The 16531-nt window shown below is 40.6% G+C and overlaps 1 protein-coding gene across 2 annotated transcripts in view; it reads right to left on the bottom strand.

Annotated features, from left to right (window-relative positions):
* Nucleotides 1–16304, bottom strand: part of LOC117411129 (bifunctional glutamate/proline--tRNA ligase-like) — a 42018-nt gene extending 25714 nt beyond the window's left edge. For both annotated transcript variants that reach the window (XM_059025589.1, XM_059025590.1), the window contains exons 1-10: nt 16073–16304; nt 11894–11978; nt 11284–11383; nt 5933–6089; nt 4452–4594; nt 3916–4010; nt 2683–2809; nt 2079–2271; nt 1063–1234; nt 515–748 (exon numbers count right to left, since the gene is read on the bottom strand). In XM_059025589.1, coding sequence (XP_058881572.1) covers nt 515–748; nt 1063–1234; nt 2079–2271; nt 2683–2809; nt 3916–4010; nt 4452–4594; nt 5933–6089; nt 11284–11383; nt 11894–11978; nt 16073–16115 — 1349 coding nt within the window. In that variant the 5' untranslated portion in view covers nt 16116–16304. The remainder of the gene's footprint in view (nt 1–514; nt 749–1062; nt 1235–2078; nt 2272–2682; nt 2810–3915; nt 4011–4451; nt 4595–5932; nt 6090–11283; nt 11384–11893; nt 11979–16072) is intronic.
* Between the last annotated feature and the right edge of the window lie 227 nt (nt 16305–16531).

Below are 16531 nucleotides of genomic sequence, written 5' to 3'. Positions count from 1 at the left end.
AAACACACCTCAAGACATACCCAGACACCCTCACCCAGACATTACACACACTCAGACCCCCCCACCCAGACATTACACACACTCAGACACAACATGAAACATATAGTGTACTGGTGCACAACTTTGGTCCTCGAGGTCCATTCCAGTCCGGGTTATATTAAGTGTCAATTTCATACATGGTACCATGAAGTACTTTACATCATCATCATCGTCACATGATTACAAGAACTTAAGCCTATTGTTGGGGTTGTAGGAGCAACTCATTACAGCAGTCAGTCAGGTAGGTAGTGTCCCATAAAGCCAGAGAAATAGCCACATAAACTGCAGAGCCTCCAGAATGTATTGGTTTATAGCTAAATGCAATCTGAAATAGGAGGCTAGAACTGTATGACAAAGGTTAGGAGAAGACTGGTGCAAAATCCAGCCAGTTAAGGTGTTCACCACACAGTGCGACTGAATGGGGACCCTACACACTAAAAGAGGGGTGTAGAAGAAGAATAAAGGGAGCCCTCACCAGCCTTCCACGAAGCCCTGGTCCACAAACCACGTGAGCTTCCTCTTGGAGAGCAGAGTGTTGTTGAGGTTGAGCCTGGCGTACTCCCAGATGTGGGGCTTGCGGATTCCCAGGGCCTCGATGAACCAGTAGAACTGCTCGTCCCGGTCGTGGTACTCTGTGGTGCGCAGCGCATGGGACACCCCCTCCACGCTGTCCACAATAGGGCAGGCGAAGTCGTACGTGGGATACACCCTGAAAACAGACAGGACCAAAAACGGGGTTGAGAATCAGGGATATAAACCTGATTCCCAATCCAGTCCTAAGGGAACATTATTAGTTTGTGATTGTTTGATTTCAAGAAGGTGTTACACCTAACTCACTGTGACGTACAACTAGCTGTACTAAAGGTGCACAAAGCGATTGTTCGGTTAACACAGATGGTGAGCTTAACAAACACATTGGGCTAATTTACAGTTCGAAGTCCAGGTTTATCCCCACAGGTGCTGGGTATATGATCCATGCAAGGCTAGTGCAGGTTCAGCCTCTCGCAGTCAGTCTCTACTCACTTGTACTTGCTGCCTGTGCGTGGGTGTGGCTGGTTCTTGCAGCGGTACATGGTGGGGTCTCTCAAGCAGCCGTTGTTGGAGTTCATGTCAATCTTGGCCCTCATGCAACAGGTCTGCCCGTACTCGCTGCCTTTCTTCATTTCCTCCCACATCTGCAGGTTTTTCTCCACAGCTGAGGAGATGGCAAATAACAGGAAGCAGATTAGACCACATCAGGGCAGAGAAGGAGGTTGTACAACAGGGCATGGCTGTGTATACTGGATTCTGCAAGCAGCAGCAGTTAGAGCGATAGTGTATAGTGTTTGCCACGTTCCAAAGTATGTACAACACAGGCAATACGTACAGTTTGTGATGAATTTAAAGGTTTGTACTATTTGTGTTTTAGGCAGTATGTGTGTGAATGAGTTACCTGCTCACCCGTTACGCAGATTTGGGTAAGTTTGGGCAATGCTAACTGCATTTATGAGCATTCTGTGTGGTACTTTAGTCACTGGGAGCAGGGGGTGACGCTGGGTGTACTGTGAGCTGTACTGCAGGTGTGAACTGTGATAGTAGTATAGTTGTTCTGGATGTGCGAGAGATGAGCCCAGGCAGTATGTACAGTGGTAACTGTATTAAGTGTGTTGGGGATGTGAGCAGTGCTAGCTGTATTGTGTGTGTGTGTGTGTGTGTGTGTGGGGTGGGGGGGGGGGGGGGGAAGAGCAGTGCTAGCTGTACTGTACGTGTGTGGGGAGCAGTGCTAGCTGGACTATGTGTGTGGGGGGAGACCATGCTAGCTGTACTGTGTGTGTGTGGGGGGCGGAGGGGAGAGGAGATAGTACTAGCTGTACTGTGTGTGGGGGGGGAGACAGTGCTAGCTGAACTGTGCGTGTGTTTGGGGGGTGACAGTGCTAGATCTACTGTGTGGGGGGGTGGGGGTGGAGAAAGTGCTAGTTGTACTGTGCGTGTGTGTTTGGGGGAGGGGGAGGGGGAAAGCGTGCTACTTGTGCGAGAGGTGAGCTGGGATCAGTACATACAGTTGGAACGGTTGTGAGATGCGATCCTCTGCTCTCTCTCCTGTTTCATCTGCTCGGCAGGCGTGTTGTCAATGTAGGCCTTATCCTCGTGCAGCATCTTCTCTGCAAGCTTGAGGATCAAGTCAAAGTGGTCCGAGGTGTAGGTGAACTGGTCAGGGTGGATTTGCAGCAGAGACAAGTCCTCCAGGATAACCTGCACATAAGTGGGGTGGGGTGGGGTGGGGGGTGGGGCGCAGACAGGGGGTTACTGTGAAAAACCTCCAATATCACTCCATCCCACCTTTTCCAACCAGGGTTATAAATCAGAATCACAAAATGAAAACTCTAAAATCAGGTCTGGATGCTTTTGTATTTTACACAGAGGTTCAATCTAGAGCTGAAAGACACACAAACTAACTAATGATACTAGCTGCTGTCCTGAAAGAGCATAGAGTCTAAAGAAACAGTTTATGTATTACCTGTATATCTGTCTAAACCAAACCATTCTGCTTTGCAGTTTCTGTATTAAGTAGTACCAGTAAACTGTGGACTGTCCTGTTTTCTGTCATGTTACCAGGTGCTGCGTTGAGGATATGGGTGTCAGTCAGTGAGGGTCCGCACTGACCTTCTCGAAATCTTCCTTCTCCTTCTCGGGGTTGGTGTCGTCGAATCGCATGATCAGCTTGCCTTTGAAGTTCACCTGGTAGTGCTGGTTCAGCAGGGCAGCCTTGGCATGGCCGATGTGCAGGTAGCTGCAAGGGGAGAGACAGACATTACAGGACTCTGTAAAATAGCAGCTCTATTCGCTTAACTAAGGAGCAAAAAAATGTTAAAAAAAGGAGCCACTCATTCACACAGGCAGATTCCTGCAATCAATGCACAGGCACAAGTAGCTAGGTGAATAAATACAGCTGTCACGTAAACTATGTAACCAGTTCTCTCAAAGCAATGTGAACTAAACCTTTTCACTACACTGTTCAACTACATATTTACAGTATAGTAGTCTCCATGAATAGGAACACCTCCTAAGAGAACACTTCATCTAAGGGAACACCCTTGTAGCGAAACTGATTTTTCTCATTGTAAATGCTCCGGCTAAGGAACAGGAACTTTACTTAAATGAACACCTTGATGGCACAGATAGCTATTTGTTCATAATGGATGCAGTACTGTTTTGTAACCTGATAACTCATCATCAAACTTAAATTAAAATGGTTTTTTCAGTCTTTTCAAAAGTGACTTGTCATCTGTGTCTTGAGGCACACTGATTGGTTTATAAAATCTTTCCAGAACCGCCATCATATCATTGACTAGTTTTGTATTCTGATTTTCACGAGTGCACCTCATCGCTACAAAATGGTATGTAAACAAACGGCGAAATGTGGCGCCGTTTCTCTTGCTACAAAAAGTTGAAATTGTTCGAGCTCTTGAAAAAAACAATTTGGTGTTTCCCGTTCTGGTGAGTTGCTTCACTATTCTGTTAAATAAATGTGCAAAAGTGCTTTCATTAAGGAGTGATTGACATGCTGAACTCTCAATGATTTCTGCAGTTATTGTGCAGAAGTACACCCCTACAAAATACATAGCTACCCCTTATGTGTTTCCTGCCAATTTACAAAATTAATTGCTGCAACTGGAAGTAATGTATATTTGTCCAAGTACTCAAATAGTGATTTGTTAATGTAATTTTCATGTAGAACTTTGTCACAGATTTGCTTCTTAACTAAGCCAATGTATTCTACAATATTACTGGAAATGATCAGTTTGCTCTCTGTGCATGTTTTACAGGTCCAATAGTACTTTCATATATGGTTAATTTACACTCAACGCTGTCATACTGCCACTTGGAGACACTCACCCGCTGGCTTCTGGAGGGAATCGCACCACCACCTTCCCTATCTCAGCCCCGGGCAGCTCAACGAACTTCCCCACATCCTGCTTTTTCTCTGATGACTGCCGAGAGAGAAACAAAGTGAGGGAGAGAAAAAAAAACAACTGCCTTCCACACTGCAGCCCAGCACTCTAACCCACTCCCTTCCACACTGCAGCCCAGCACTCTAACCCACTCCCTTCTACACTGCAGCCCAGCACTCTAACCCACTCCCTTCCACACTGCAGCCCAGCACTCTAACCCACTCCCTTCCACACTGCAGCCCAGCACTCTAACCCACTCCCTTCCACACTGCAGCCCAGCACTCTAACCCACTCCCTTCCACACTGCAGCCCAGCACTCTAACCCACTCCCTTTCATCCTGCGGCTCAGTGCTTTGTCTAGCCACTGAGCTACTCAAACCCACTGCCCTCCATGCCCGGTACATAGTCATAGACAGGTTTTTTATTTTTGGATTGGTTTAAACACTGAGGAAGTTAGATGGAATCCACTGCTCTGCTCACCACTCCGTTCTGCTGCACCGCTGTGGTCGCCCACTTGCTGCCCACGGATTTAAAGGCGGCCTGCGTTCCTAGGAAGCTGTACCAGCGCTTGACATGTCCCGGAGCCCGGTTCTGAGAGAGCTGCTGCTGCCAGGCTCCGTTCCCTAGAGAGAAGAGATGGAGAGGACTGAAATGTCATGATACAACACACATCACAATATGCAGGTCACAATACATTAGAATCACGAAACATGTGATGGTCTGATGGGCTACTTACAGGATGTATAAGGAGATAAAATGTTGATGTAATGATGTTCTCAATTAAATGAGATAAGGAACTATAAAACACTTTCTTCATTCAAGAGCCATTAGGTAAACTACAATGCACTATGTTGTGCTTTTTGTTCACAATACAAACTACAGCAATGAAAAAAAAGCTCCAGGTCAATGATACAAAGCCGAGAAGCAAAAAGCTTGAGTGATTAAAAGGCCATGAATAGTAGTACTTAAGTTGTTTGGTTCTGGTTTTGTAAAATCAGTTAATCAAACTGGACTGGAGTAAATATTGCTTGAACAGTTCTGCTGACAAACATGTAAATTAATGAATAATAGACTTTTCTTTAAGGTTAGTTACTTCAGAATTAAAGTTAATCTAATAAATAGCATCATATCTTTATATACATAAATGAGAAGTGTGTGAATTGCAAGCATCGCTGTTCCCTTATTGGTAAGATGTAAACCTGGCTTTACTGGTTTGGTTTTTAGCGACTTAACACAATGTACACATTTCATTTCAGAATCTTGAGTGCCCCACAGGAGGCTCCAGGTACACTGTTCTCTTGGAGGGCGGACATTGATCAGTTTAGAGAACTTGTAGGAAGTACCAACACAGCAACAATATACCACCCAAGACAATATTTAACATTCCTAACCACACAACTGTGCAATACCAAATCATTATGAGATTTATGATTCTCAACAACTCAAAAAATAAATAAATATTAGGGCTGTAATGAAGGGTACATTCTGAAGTTTCGGAACACATTACCGAACAAAGGTTCGAACCTTCAATACTACTAATTTGCATAATTTAAAAAGTGACTCACCATAGCTACTAGTTGATATTTGATTGAAAATCCAATTCTTACAGGTAATCCATATAGCGGTGTGCCATTAAGAGGTGCTACCTATAACGTTTTGGTAGTGGATTTTATTGCAACTTTTATTTCAATAGGCATATACAAATCAAAAGATCGAATTTTGCATGCGACTGACATTTAATGTGTGATTTATTGTATTCCCACAGTGTCAAACGGTTTCTGTTAAGAGCAAAAATGTAAATCCATGAGCATGATTAGAATGAGCAACCTCATGGAGTGCAATGGCTCGTTCTACTGGCCCTGTCTGTGTGTCATAGATATTATTCCTAAGAACAACAGCTTTGATCAGCCCATCTGTACCACGTGGAAGAGGTTGCTGTGTGCTGCTCTGTGACCCCTCACCTTTGAGAGCCGCCCAAGCACAGAGGTCAGCCAAGGTCAGGGAGTTCCCCACCAGGAAAGTTCGCAGAGAGAGGGCGCTGTCGAGCTCCTGGACTGCAGAGTCCAGCTGGGCCGGGACAGACAGACGCTTTGCGCTGAACTCCAGCCAGTGGTCAACCTGCCAGGACAGACAGACAGACAGAGAAACATAGAACTAAAAGCAGAAAATTAAGGACTTTCACCTTCAATGAGTTTTTCTTTTTTTCCCTAGAGAAATCCCTTTGCTCTCTAAGTAACAGCCTTTTGAGTGAGATTATTTCACTTAAAACTAAAGACAGGGTTTGGAACTTTTCAGCAAAACTCTGATTTTAGAAAGAATTTACTGTTTTATTCAATCTTTATTTTTCCATTCAAGCAGAGAATGGGTGAAATCGACCGTTATGCTTTAACAAAAACAAAAACAAAAAAAACAGACTTCATGCCATTGAGAAACGTCTCATTTAGTGAAACCCCTTTATCATATTCAACATGCAACAAAACCATAGTTACCAACATTATAATTGAAATAACGTTTGGTCACAGCAGAGCTATACCTTGTGTGTGTGTGTGTGTGTGTGTATACCTATAAATTGTGCAGGTCTTGATGATTGACAGTCATTTAAGTGAATGAGAGCACTGTAATGCTGCTTCAGTCAACAAGATCTGTCAGAACAGGGTGAAATGACAGTGAAACTACAGTACTAACAGACCACTGAGAGGAGACAGGACAGACAGTAAGTATAAAAACTACACAAACTAAAGATGATCTCAAAATTATTTTTGGTAAGAAAACAAAAAACAGCGAGTGGTTTTACCGACGTTTATCCTATATACATTTATTTCAGTCAAATTTTTGGGGAATTCGACGTTTAACGAGCATTACCGAAAAGTAGCAAGCCTAGTTATACTGGACAAAATCACTAGTTAATAACAGGGCATGAAACTGGCCCTGCATCCAGTCCAGGGATTCAAAATTTCCCTCGTTCAGGTAAATTAATTAATTGAACAGGTGCCAAGAGTTTAAGTAACCAAGCCCCAGGTATGTCTGATCTGGCTGATCCCAGCATGATTTGAAGTTAGTTCTGAAACTCAGACAAGTGCAGGGTTAGTGCGAGAATTTGCTGTCCTGCATCTGGCAGAACCCAAACCCTTCACCATCTGGAAGAGGGCAGCCCTGTCTACAGTCTGTATGAGGGGAAATTAGGGGGTTAAAGGCTTACTGATGCTGTCAGAAAACCAGAGATTCATTTTAATTTCTCTCTCGGCAACACACTGCTACAATCCAGAGCACCACAATGTTAGAAGCCTTTGGTTTCAGAACTACCCTTGTTAAGTACCGTATATTATTGAAATGCCAGCAATCAGACCCCCTGCTTAATCTACTCTAAACGGATAGCACTTCATCACAGCATAAACAAGTCACTGTGTTGCAGTGATTTATAATGACTCAGCTGGAGGAAGCAGAGAGAAACCTGTGTTCAGTACCACCAGCTGCATCTCAGAAGGGATTCAGTCAAATTCTGGGAGCACAGCACGACCATAGGCTGTTACACAACTGTTGGAATAAGCTTCATTTTCTATATTTTAATAATAACATTTACTTTGTATAACGTGTGTGTGCATTTGAAAACACATTGCTACAATTTCTATAACTTGTTAGGGTGGGGTTCTGAAAAATGTGTTTATTCCTGAGGGAAGGGCGTGATTCTGTGTAAACTCGCAGCAAGAAGCTGAAATATTTGGGTAAAGGCGCTGTGTAGAGAGAGATAGGACCACAGACCACACCCGCAAAGTGCCTACAGTGAAATCAAGGCTGGGAAACCAGAAATATCATTTGGTAAATATACCTGCTGTTCTGTAAATCGACTATTCCCTGTAAACTAATATGGTTCATAAGTTGTTGCAATTTCATAAATTGGGCCTACAATATATACTTGGATTAACACTAATTGGTGGTAATAAAGTGGAACCTACAACCTAACACACTGAGTGATGGTCTATTTCCATTTTTATATGCTTACATATTATTTAACCTTAACCATCTCAGAAAAATGTTATAACTAATCCGATATGTTGTGGTAGAATATAATTTGATGAATGTTAAATTACTGTTTACCGTATTACTTTGAATTACCAACACCCTTGAATAAATGGCGCTCTCAATAATACAACACGTACATTTTTCCCCCCTACCCCAGCTCAACTAAATGCAGCACTTAATAAAGAAATGCATACAAAACACAGTATGGTAAAACATTACAAACAGAAACAAAATTAATTGAATAAAATGTATTTAAAAGAATGCAATTGCACACTGGAGCATACCAGTATTTTGCTATAACGTTTATGGAACCCAAACTAAAAAGACAGAATACCATAGATACACAGTACTATACATTGATACTGGTGTAGGTGTAAATACAGCAGCACAAATAAATATATATATATATATATATATATATATATTAGGAATTAGCAAGAAAACTAATATATTTTGGTTGTAATGCAAGAGCTGTATGATTATTATTTAAAAGTTTCTTAAATGCATTTCTGTTTTGGTTGTATGCACTGCATTTTGGCTAGACACTGTAGAATCCTGATCCAGACAGGAAGTTCGGAGAGTGGGGAGTGTGGTGTTTTGGAGTGTCAATGGGGGAGCAGAAGCTACTGTATCTTGCTGTGGCGTTGCTGTTTATGGGATAGCCACGGGATCAACTCATCTTCCTCACCAAAGCCCTGCCTGGATCAGGAGATCGTGAACTGCTGTAAGAAAGGGAAAATAAACCTTCCTCCTCTGTGTTTAATAGTCATTTCTCTCTTCTTGTTATTTCTCTCTCCATGCTACACTGGTATGTGTGCTCACCTAATCAAACACTGATCTGATCTGCGAGCTCAACAGCTTTCAGTTTAAAGTTGTAGGACTTCTTTGCCATCCTGATCAAGTTGTATCTGCAGAAATAAACTTCAATATACGCTTCCCTGAAATACCGTAAAAAAAAAAAAAATGCAATAAAAAATTGCGTAGTACTTCTAATTACCGCCGCCCTTGAAGAAGAGACGCAGCTGTTTTTAGCAATTTAAAATTAACACTGCAGCGTTAATTCAAAGTAATACAGTACTTTTAGTTGTACGGTATGTGCTACACATATGTAGGCTTTTACTGAAATGGATATTAAAATGGAAATATTACAGAGAATAAAAACAAATGATAATAAATACATCCAACACATCCATATCTTTAATTAATTGAACCAATTCGTCTACACCTCTGTTTAGGTATTAATCTGCTAATTATTTAATTGATAATTAGCAGATTATCTGGATGGACTTGAGGACCGGAGTTGTGAACGCCTGGGTTTAAGGTACAGAGAAGTGCAGCTTAGTCTAGCACGTCCTGCCGCAGGAGGCTAGGGAGGTACTGCAGCAGCACAGAGACCAGTCACTTCCAGAGGAAGGTAAAAAATACCTGGAGATCAGGTGGCACCAAGGCAGGGTTAGAAACTCATGCTCGCCTGCACGCCCAAGGCAAATTAAATCTAATGAGGACAATGTCGTTGACGCCTGTGTCTCAGTAGTCCTCTGGGCGAGTACTTAAAAAAAATGTATAAATATACTCTCACGTTCAGTCTTGCGTTAAAAAACGCAGAGAAGTCCATTTTCTGAAGGGGTGTAGCAATGGTGAATAAGCATTCACAAATAATGCTTAGAAAACAGTCACTTGGAAATGAAACCTCCCTTCGTCTACCCTGCAATGCCAACCCCACATACGTTTGTGTTCTCCCTCTGCGCGTCTGAATTTACTGAAACACGTTGCATCTTTTGAAGTAAGAGCAGATTTATACTGGGTTACGACCCTGACTGAAGATGTCATTAGCAAGGGGGCCGGTTGCACTAACAAGGTCAAACAACAGGCCACATTTTACTAAACATTTTAAAACTAATAAACAAACAATTACCATAATGAACATTATTGTAGTATGTTGCTTAAAACATAGTAACACAATACATTCATAATAAAGCTCAGTTCTTATCTATAAACAATAACACGTTTACAGCTTGGGACTTGCTGTCTGTAGCTTGGTATTTATTATTATTATTATCATTTATTTATTAGCAGACGCCATTATCCAGGGCGACTTAGTCGTAAACAAATACATTTCAAGAATTACAGTCATAGACAAATACATTTCAAGCGTTTACATTATCGTCAGCATATTTTAAGCGATTGGAAGCTGAAATTACTTTAAAACACACTTCTTATACAAATACAGTACTGGTGAGCGATAATCTGTTCGTTTGAAAACCAGGCTTTAATCACTGATAACAGGTGCCCAGGTGGAGATTCTGCGAGTGCTCCAGGGCTCAAGCACCAATGTGGGAAAATAAGGTCCCGCACAGTGCAAATAAATCACCTGTTCTGTCAAATTATAGTGTGGACGCTTCACAAGAAGAACTGTTATTGCAGCGTTTAAAAAATATAAAGTCCATTTTATTGAAAAGATCTGCGTTTCCCTTGTTTTTCTTTTGTATTTGTTATGCTCTCATTAGTATCTAAACCTAATAAATACAGCGTTAGTCAGTTCTGGCAGATTCTACTGTACTTGCTGGAGCGGTTTTCCCCCCACTGCTAATTAAAAAAAAATAAAAATAAATAGCCACCTAACAATTTCATCCCGAGGGCTACAGTGAAACATACTGTTTAAATTGGGACTTTAGTGAAGACTGCATGTGTACGTGAGTACATTAATTACTGTAGATAGTAATTCATAGCTAGCCAGCATTTTTGTAAATAGCAACACATGTTATGTACAATAAAATAAACATTTTATTAGTGACATCTGTGTCAATTTCAGGCGGAGCTTCATGGTCAGCAAGGTGACACAGCTGAGAATTTTTTCCTCTGTCATCCCGTCTGGTGCTGTCAGTGTCAGTTTCTCAGCACACAGTACAGTAATCGCTCAGTAACGAGGACCAAACAGGTGATTGATTGATCTGTATCAGCGTTTACAAAGGTGCTTTGTTAAAAAAAAAAAAAAAAAAAATGTAAATCTAAATTTATAACAGTGTTTATTTTTTACCAAAATATAATCTAAGCTAACATTTGGGGGGCCGGTGGGGACCCATTAGCTGTAACACAGGGAGTGAACTGGTGCATTACATCTTTTAATTCCTGCACACACACAAACAAAGAACCGGTTGAAACGAGAGAGATTATCCGTTAGGGTTATCTGTTAGGACTAGACTTGATTAGCAGTAGCTCTGCCCCGAAGGCACAGTCGGAAACCCATCAGACGTGATTACTGGGCTGCGCAGTGCAATTGGAGGCCTCTTACCTCCGTCTGCTCCAGCAGGTTGGAGCCGTAGAGCCCGAGAGCCGGGGCGACCCGAGCCAGGTAGCGAGCGATGGAGTTCACATCACTGAAGAGCACCTTACTGCACGGGTATGGGAACAGGGAGAAACAAACTGTTTAAATACGAGATGGTTTTGGTGGAGCGAAGCCCATGCAGAATTATTCTCCCTACATGTACAAACCTAACTACTTTGACATCAGAATTGTACATTTATAATCTTAATTTCCAATGCCCTCTTGTAGCACTGATGTCCTACGCATCATTCATTACCTGACATATAACTGACTGCAGCTATATTTAAGTATTCTGAGCCAAAACCGAGGACACATCAAAAGACAAGGTCAATTTTATCCAGCTAATGACCACTGCTTAGGATATTAATGCTATTATAGATTACACATATGTTCGTGTATGAAGACATTTGTGTTTATAGGTTATATTTTGGAATGGATCTTTTTTGGCTGGTTAAAATTTATGTTGCTGTTTAAAGCCAGTTTCAAGGTTCCTAAGGACAGTTAGCTTCTAGAGGGCATCTACCTAGGGGACAGCAGTACTCAGTCCTCAACGCAGCTCTGAGACACATGTACTCACTCGGTGACCCGCATGCTGGTTTCTTTGCCCTCTTCCACAGACACGCTGACAGATGATTTCACGAGCTCAGCAGCAAGCAGCGCCCCTGGTGGGAGACAAGAGAACAACAATGGAGATGTCTCTTTTACCTCAATTACAGAACACTCACGATTCAAAATGAGGAAATAAGAGAGACAGAGAAATGAGACACATGGGTAACACTCGTTTCCAGATTCTGTTTCCACTTTATGCACTGGTGAGACCACACCTAGAGTGCTGTGTCTAATTCTGGTCACCACAGCATCAAAAGGACATTGTGGCCCTGGAGTGAGTCCAAAGAAGAGCAGCCAGACTGATCTCAAGACTTAAACGACTGAGCTACGAAGATAGGCTGAAAGAAATTAATCTATTTAGCATGACTGAAGTCTTTCAAATCTTATCATTTTTAAAAAATAATAATTTAAGAAAAACAATGCCGGTGTAGCATGAGAAACTGCACCCCATGAGATAGTGCGGCCTACACAGTCACGTGACCAAACTTGTCACTGAACAACAGAGCATGACATACTGCACCCCCTTCCTTTATCAACGGAAAGGTGGAAACTAAATTTCTCATGTAAAATCAAAATCTCTCAATAATGTATTATGTACTATTAACGTTATTAAATAGTAATTCATCCCCTCTATTTGGATACTATGCATGTCCCTGCATGACATAGGTGCACATCTTTGCGCTGTTGATGTTGAACGATTATATTTGTGTGATATTGATAATGCTTTTTCCATTTCAGCATGGATAAAAAATAAAAATGTGCATCATATGTGTACATGTAGTACTTAATAGACTTCATAAGCAAGTCAGTGTAAAGTAATATTTATGTAAAGTGTAAAGCGCGTGTTCAAGGTAGGAGCTATGAGGCACGGGCCTCGGTAAAAATCAGTAATAATCATAGATTTAGTCTCCCTTACACGTTGCTTTGCCGCAAAATAAAATGCATTTCATCTCTTGTTGTGTGCATACATGAATTCCCACGTCCCACTGATATCTATAGCCTGTGCTTTTCAAGATATTTACTGTCTATATAGTACATGTCGAGTGATTGATGTGTGTAGTAGGCTACTGTCTATATTTCAGTTTAACATTGCTATTTAGAATATATCTAGTTTGTTTTTTTTCTGACGAATGTACCTGCCTTTAAATATGTTTTATGCCAACTCTGTTTTTATTAAAGTAAAACGAGCGATGAACCTTTAAGACTTCTTTCTACTCCAGCGAATAATTTAAGATGCATAATGAAGGTGGCGGAATAAAATGAATTGCTCTGCATTTAAAGTAGTGCTGTTAGAATGCAAACACATCATTAATCATACCAATCTTTATTTATTTTATTTGACGAGTTCAGCGAGGGTGAAATCTATGTTTTATGAAACAGTTAGTGTTGTAGTTTAAATGATGCTAATTACAACATTAAAGGCAGGCGGAGCGCTCAGAAGTAAAACCCGACAACCACAAACCCTAAATATACATTCTGGTGTATTTAGAAGAATTTGATGTTTGCATTTGAAGTAAGAGGGATACTTCAGGCTTGTTATTCAGACGTGCGTGATTAACTGGTAGTTGAGTTGGGGGTTTTGTCGAGTTCAGGGCTGTGCAGTTTGCAAAGAGCCTTGCAGCTGACCAGTCACATTAATAGAAGTAAAATGCATATTCATGAGTATAAATCAGAACAGCCGATCAAAACGACTGGTCAGCCGGAAACCTCGAGCTGCAAGCCTCTGAACTACACATTGGTTATGATGTGCTGACAACTCATGCAGCTGAACTCTCGCCAACCTGCTTAATAGCTATGAGATACTGCACCCCCTCAGAAAAGGTGTTTTAATAGTCATGATAACAAATAAATAAATTCAAACAATGGAGTAAACTGCACTCAAACTCGTTGAACACGGGGAAATATGCATTTTTCAACTATCAGTACTACATTAGTAGTCTAATGTAATGCAGCGTTTTGTTTACCGTTACACATTTGCATTGTCTGCTGTTAGGTTGCTATGAAGTTCACACTCATAAAAACACCAGGGCCTTAACCAGCCGTGAAAAAATCACTGAGGCACTTGACCATGCCCCACCCCACTGAAGTTTTTATAATGGATGAAACAATATATGAGGAAATTATTATATGTTGTTTATTTAAATACAAAAGTTTAGTGAATAGGTTTTTTTTTCTGAATAAGATACTACCGTAGAATGGAGTACCTGAGGTTCTAAATTTGCAGGACCTGTGTGGTTTTGTAGAGCAAACAAGCAGCTTTTTCTTTGCAATATTCTAATTCAATATAAAACAAACAATGAAATGCAGCAATGCCAGAATATTTGTTGTAGACACTATACTTGGTTTTAAATTGATTAATACATTTATGTATTTCAATAACATTTTATCAATATATTCATAGTGTTACTCCGAGGTTGGACTACAACAGACTGCAACATGGGTTAAATTAAGCCACTGCAGGCACATTGAAAATGAAAAACCCTTTTTTTGTCCTGTCTTTTTGAAAACTAATTTCCAGATTTAAAACTCAATTAAACTGGTTTAAACAGAACGTTGCAATTCACCTATCAAGTGGACAAAAATGTGGTACGCTGTAATTAACCCAAGGTTTTTTTTTCATCGTCTCTCCTGTCTCCGTTCTCCCTGTCTCTATGGAATACAAATACAGTAAATAGAGGCGGAGATGCTTTATTATTATTATTTTATTTTTTATTTTTTTAATTTATGTATTTTTCACTGGCAAAACTAGTAAACCTGATGCTTTATTCTAATCATACTGAATAGCTAATGAAATGCATGTATATTAGTGTTACTATTTTTACGTATATCGTTTGCTTTTAACAAATTTCTTTTTTTTAAGTATGAATTTGTTTTGTCAAACATGCAGTCTGCGTTACAAGGTCCGTTGTAAAAAAGTAAAACACGTTAAATAGTATCTTTAGTACAACCCCCCCCCCCCCCCGAAAAAAAATAAAATAAAAAAAATAAAAAAAAAACTTAAGGTGTAAAAATACATTAAAAAACGTGAACTTTAGTTGCCTGCCATGGAAATCACGTAAATTGTTCGCATTACTAACAGTGTGAAAAAGCAGGAAGCGTATCAACCTATTTGTTTAATAAAATGTTGTTTTATTAATAAACAGCTAAATGTGAATATTAATATAATAAAGTAGGGGTGCACAATTGCACGGGATGCAGTTTATCATAGGTATAGCTATGCAAAAGTGAATCCCCTGTACGTCACATACCGTGCGCATGCGTGGTAAAGCCAACGGCGCTGAAGGATCGCACTATTTCATGGGGAGCAGTTTCTCATGCTCCTGCACAAACAGCCTACAAACTAAGCACAATGATCTGCATTCACAGTATGCTGGAATATGTATGTAAAAATAATAAACACAATATGTATGTAAAATATTACACTGGTGAATGTTGTCATAAATCGAAGGCCAGCAGGACTGCCGGGAGTGACGTGTTTCCCAGCGCTTGCATCAGCCAGCAGGGTGAATAGGGAGTGCAGAAACCGAATCAGCACCTCCGTGTACATTTACCCGCACAGCCCATGCCGCCGGAAAATACAAAAGCATCGAACCTGGTCCCAATCATGTATTGTACAAGCCACAAATGTAAAATGTAAAAAGAAAAAAAAAAAAAAACACAAAAAATATTAAGTTTTTGCACGACCTGGATGCATCCTTACATAGGTCGATACTTTTAGGAATGGCTGTAATATTTAATAAACAACATTAATAATAATAATAATAATAATAATAATAATAATAATAATAATAATAATAATAAATCATTGCGGGGCAGTTTTTAAGATGTTACAAATTAATTGCTTTGTGAAGCAGTAACGTGTTTGCCATATGATGTAACTTTCTCTACGAAAATGTGAAACACAACGCGCACATCTTGTGTCAGACTCAGACATGTAGCGTATTAGATACCACTATGCTGCTTCTAAACTAGTTAAACTAAATGGTATTTAAAATTAAAAGTACAGGTATCTATTAATTAAACCTGACACGACTTGGACAGTTTATACCCAGCACAACACAGTTGACAATTCGTTCCTCAATCAACCTATCTACTGCAATTACAGCAACATTTGACCTGTGTTCAGTACATAAACTTGTGTACGTACCAAAAGGCGGGTTGTTGGAATTGATGGTGAGGTGTAAAGCCATTTTAAGCCTTGCGTCTTGCGTCGTCTTCTGTCTTCTCTACTCTACTTTCTCCAGTCGAACACACACTGCCACACAGCAGCCCCGCCGCTTCCGCGCTCCACCTTGTTACAGCCCCTCCTCAAACACGGCCACGCAAAACAAGGGTTCCGGGGGCAGGCGACGCGAATCGAGATCGCATACGGAAATCCTGTGAACACCAGAAACCGCATAAAAAGTGGGCATGTAGCCATTGACCCACACCAATTCACCAATCTCAGTTTGTTGCTGTATTCCACTAACTATAAAAGGCAGATGGGAAGTAGAGATTATGTGAGTCACATACCCCCCTTCTCCTGGATTAATATGTTCGTTGTATACATTTATGATAAATTATACAATATTTGTATATAAAACCACCACACCATTCACAATTGACA

Source organism: Acipenser ruthenus, chromosome 6 (assembly GCF_902713425.1).
Source record: "Acipenser ruthenus chromosome 6, fAciRut3.2 maternal haplotype, whole genome shotgun sequence".
NCBI lineage: Eukaryota > Metazoa > Chordata > Actinopteri > Acipenseriformes > Acipenseridae > Acipenser > Acipenser ruthenus.
This window is presented reverse-complemented; position numbering and strand designations above follow the sequence as displayed.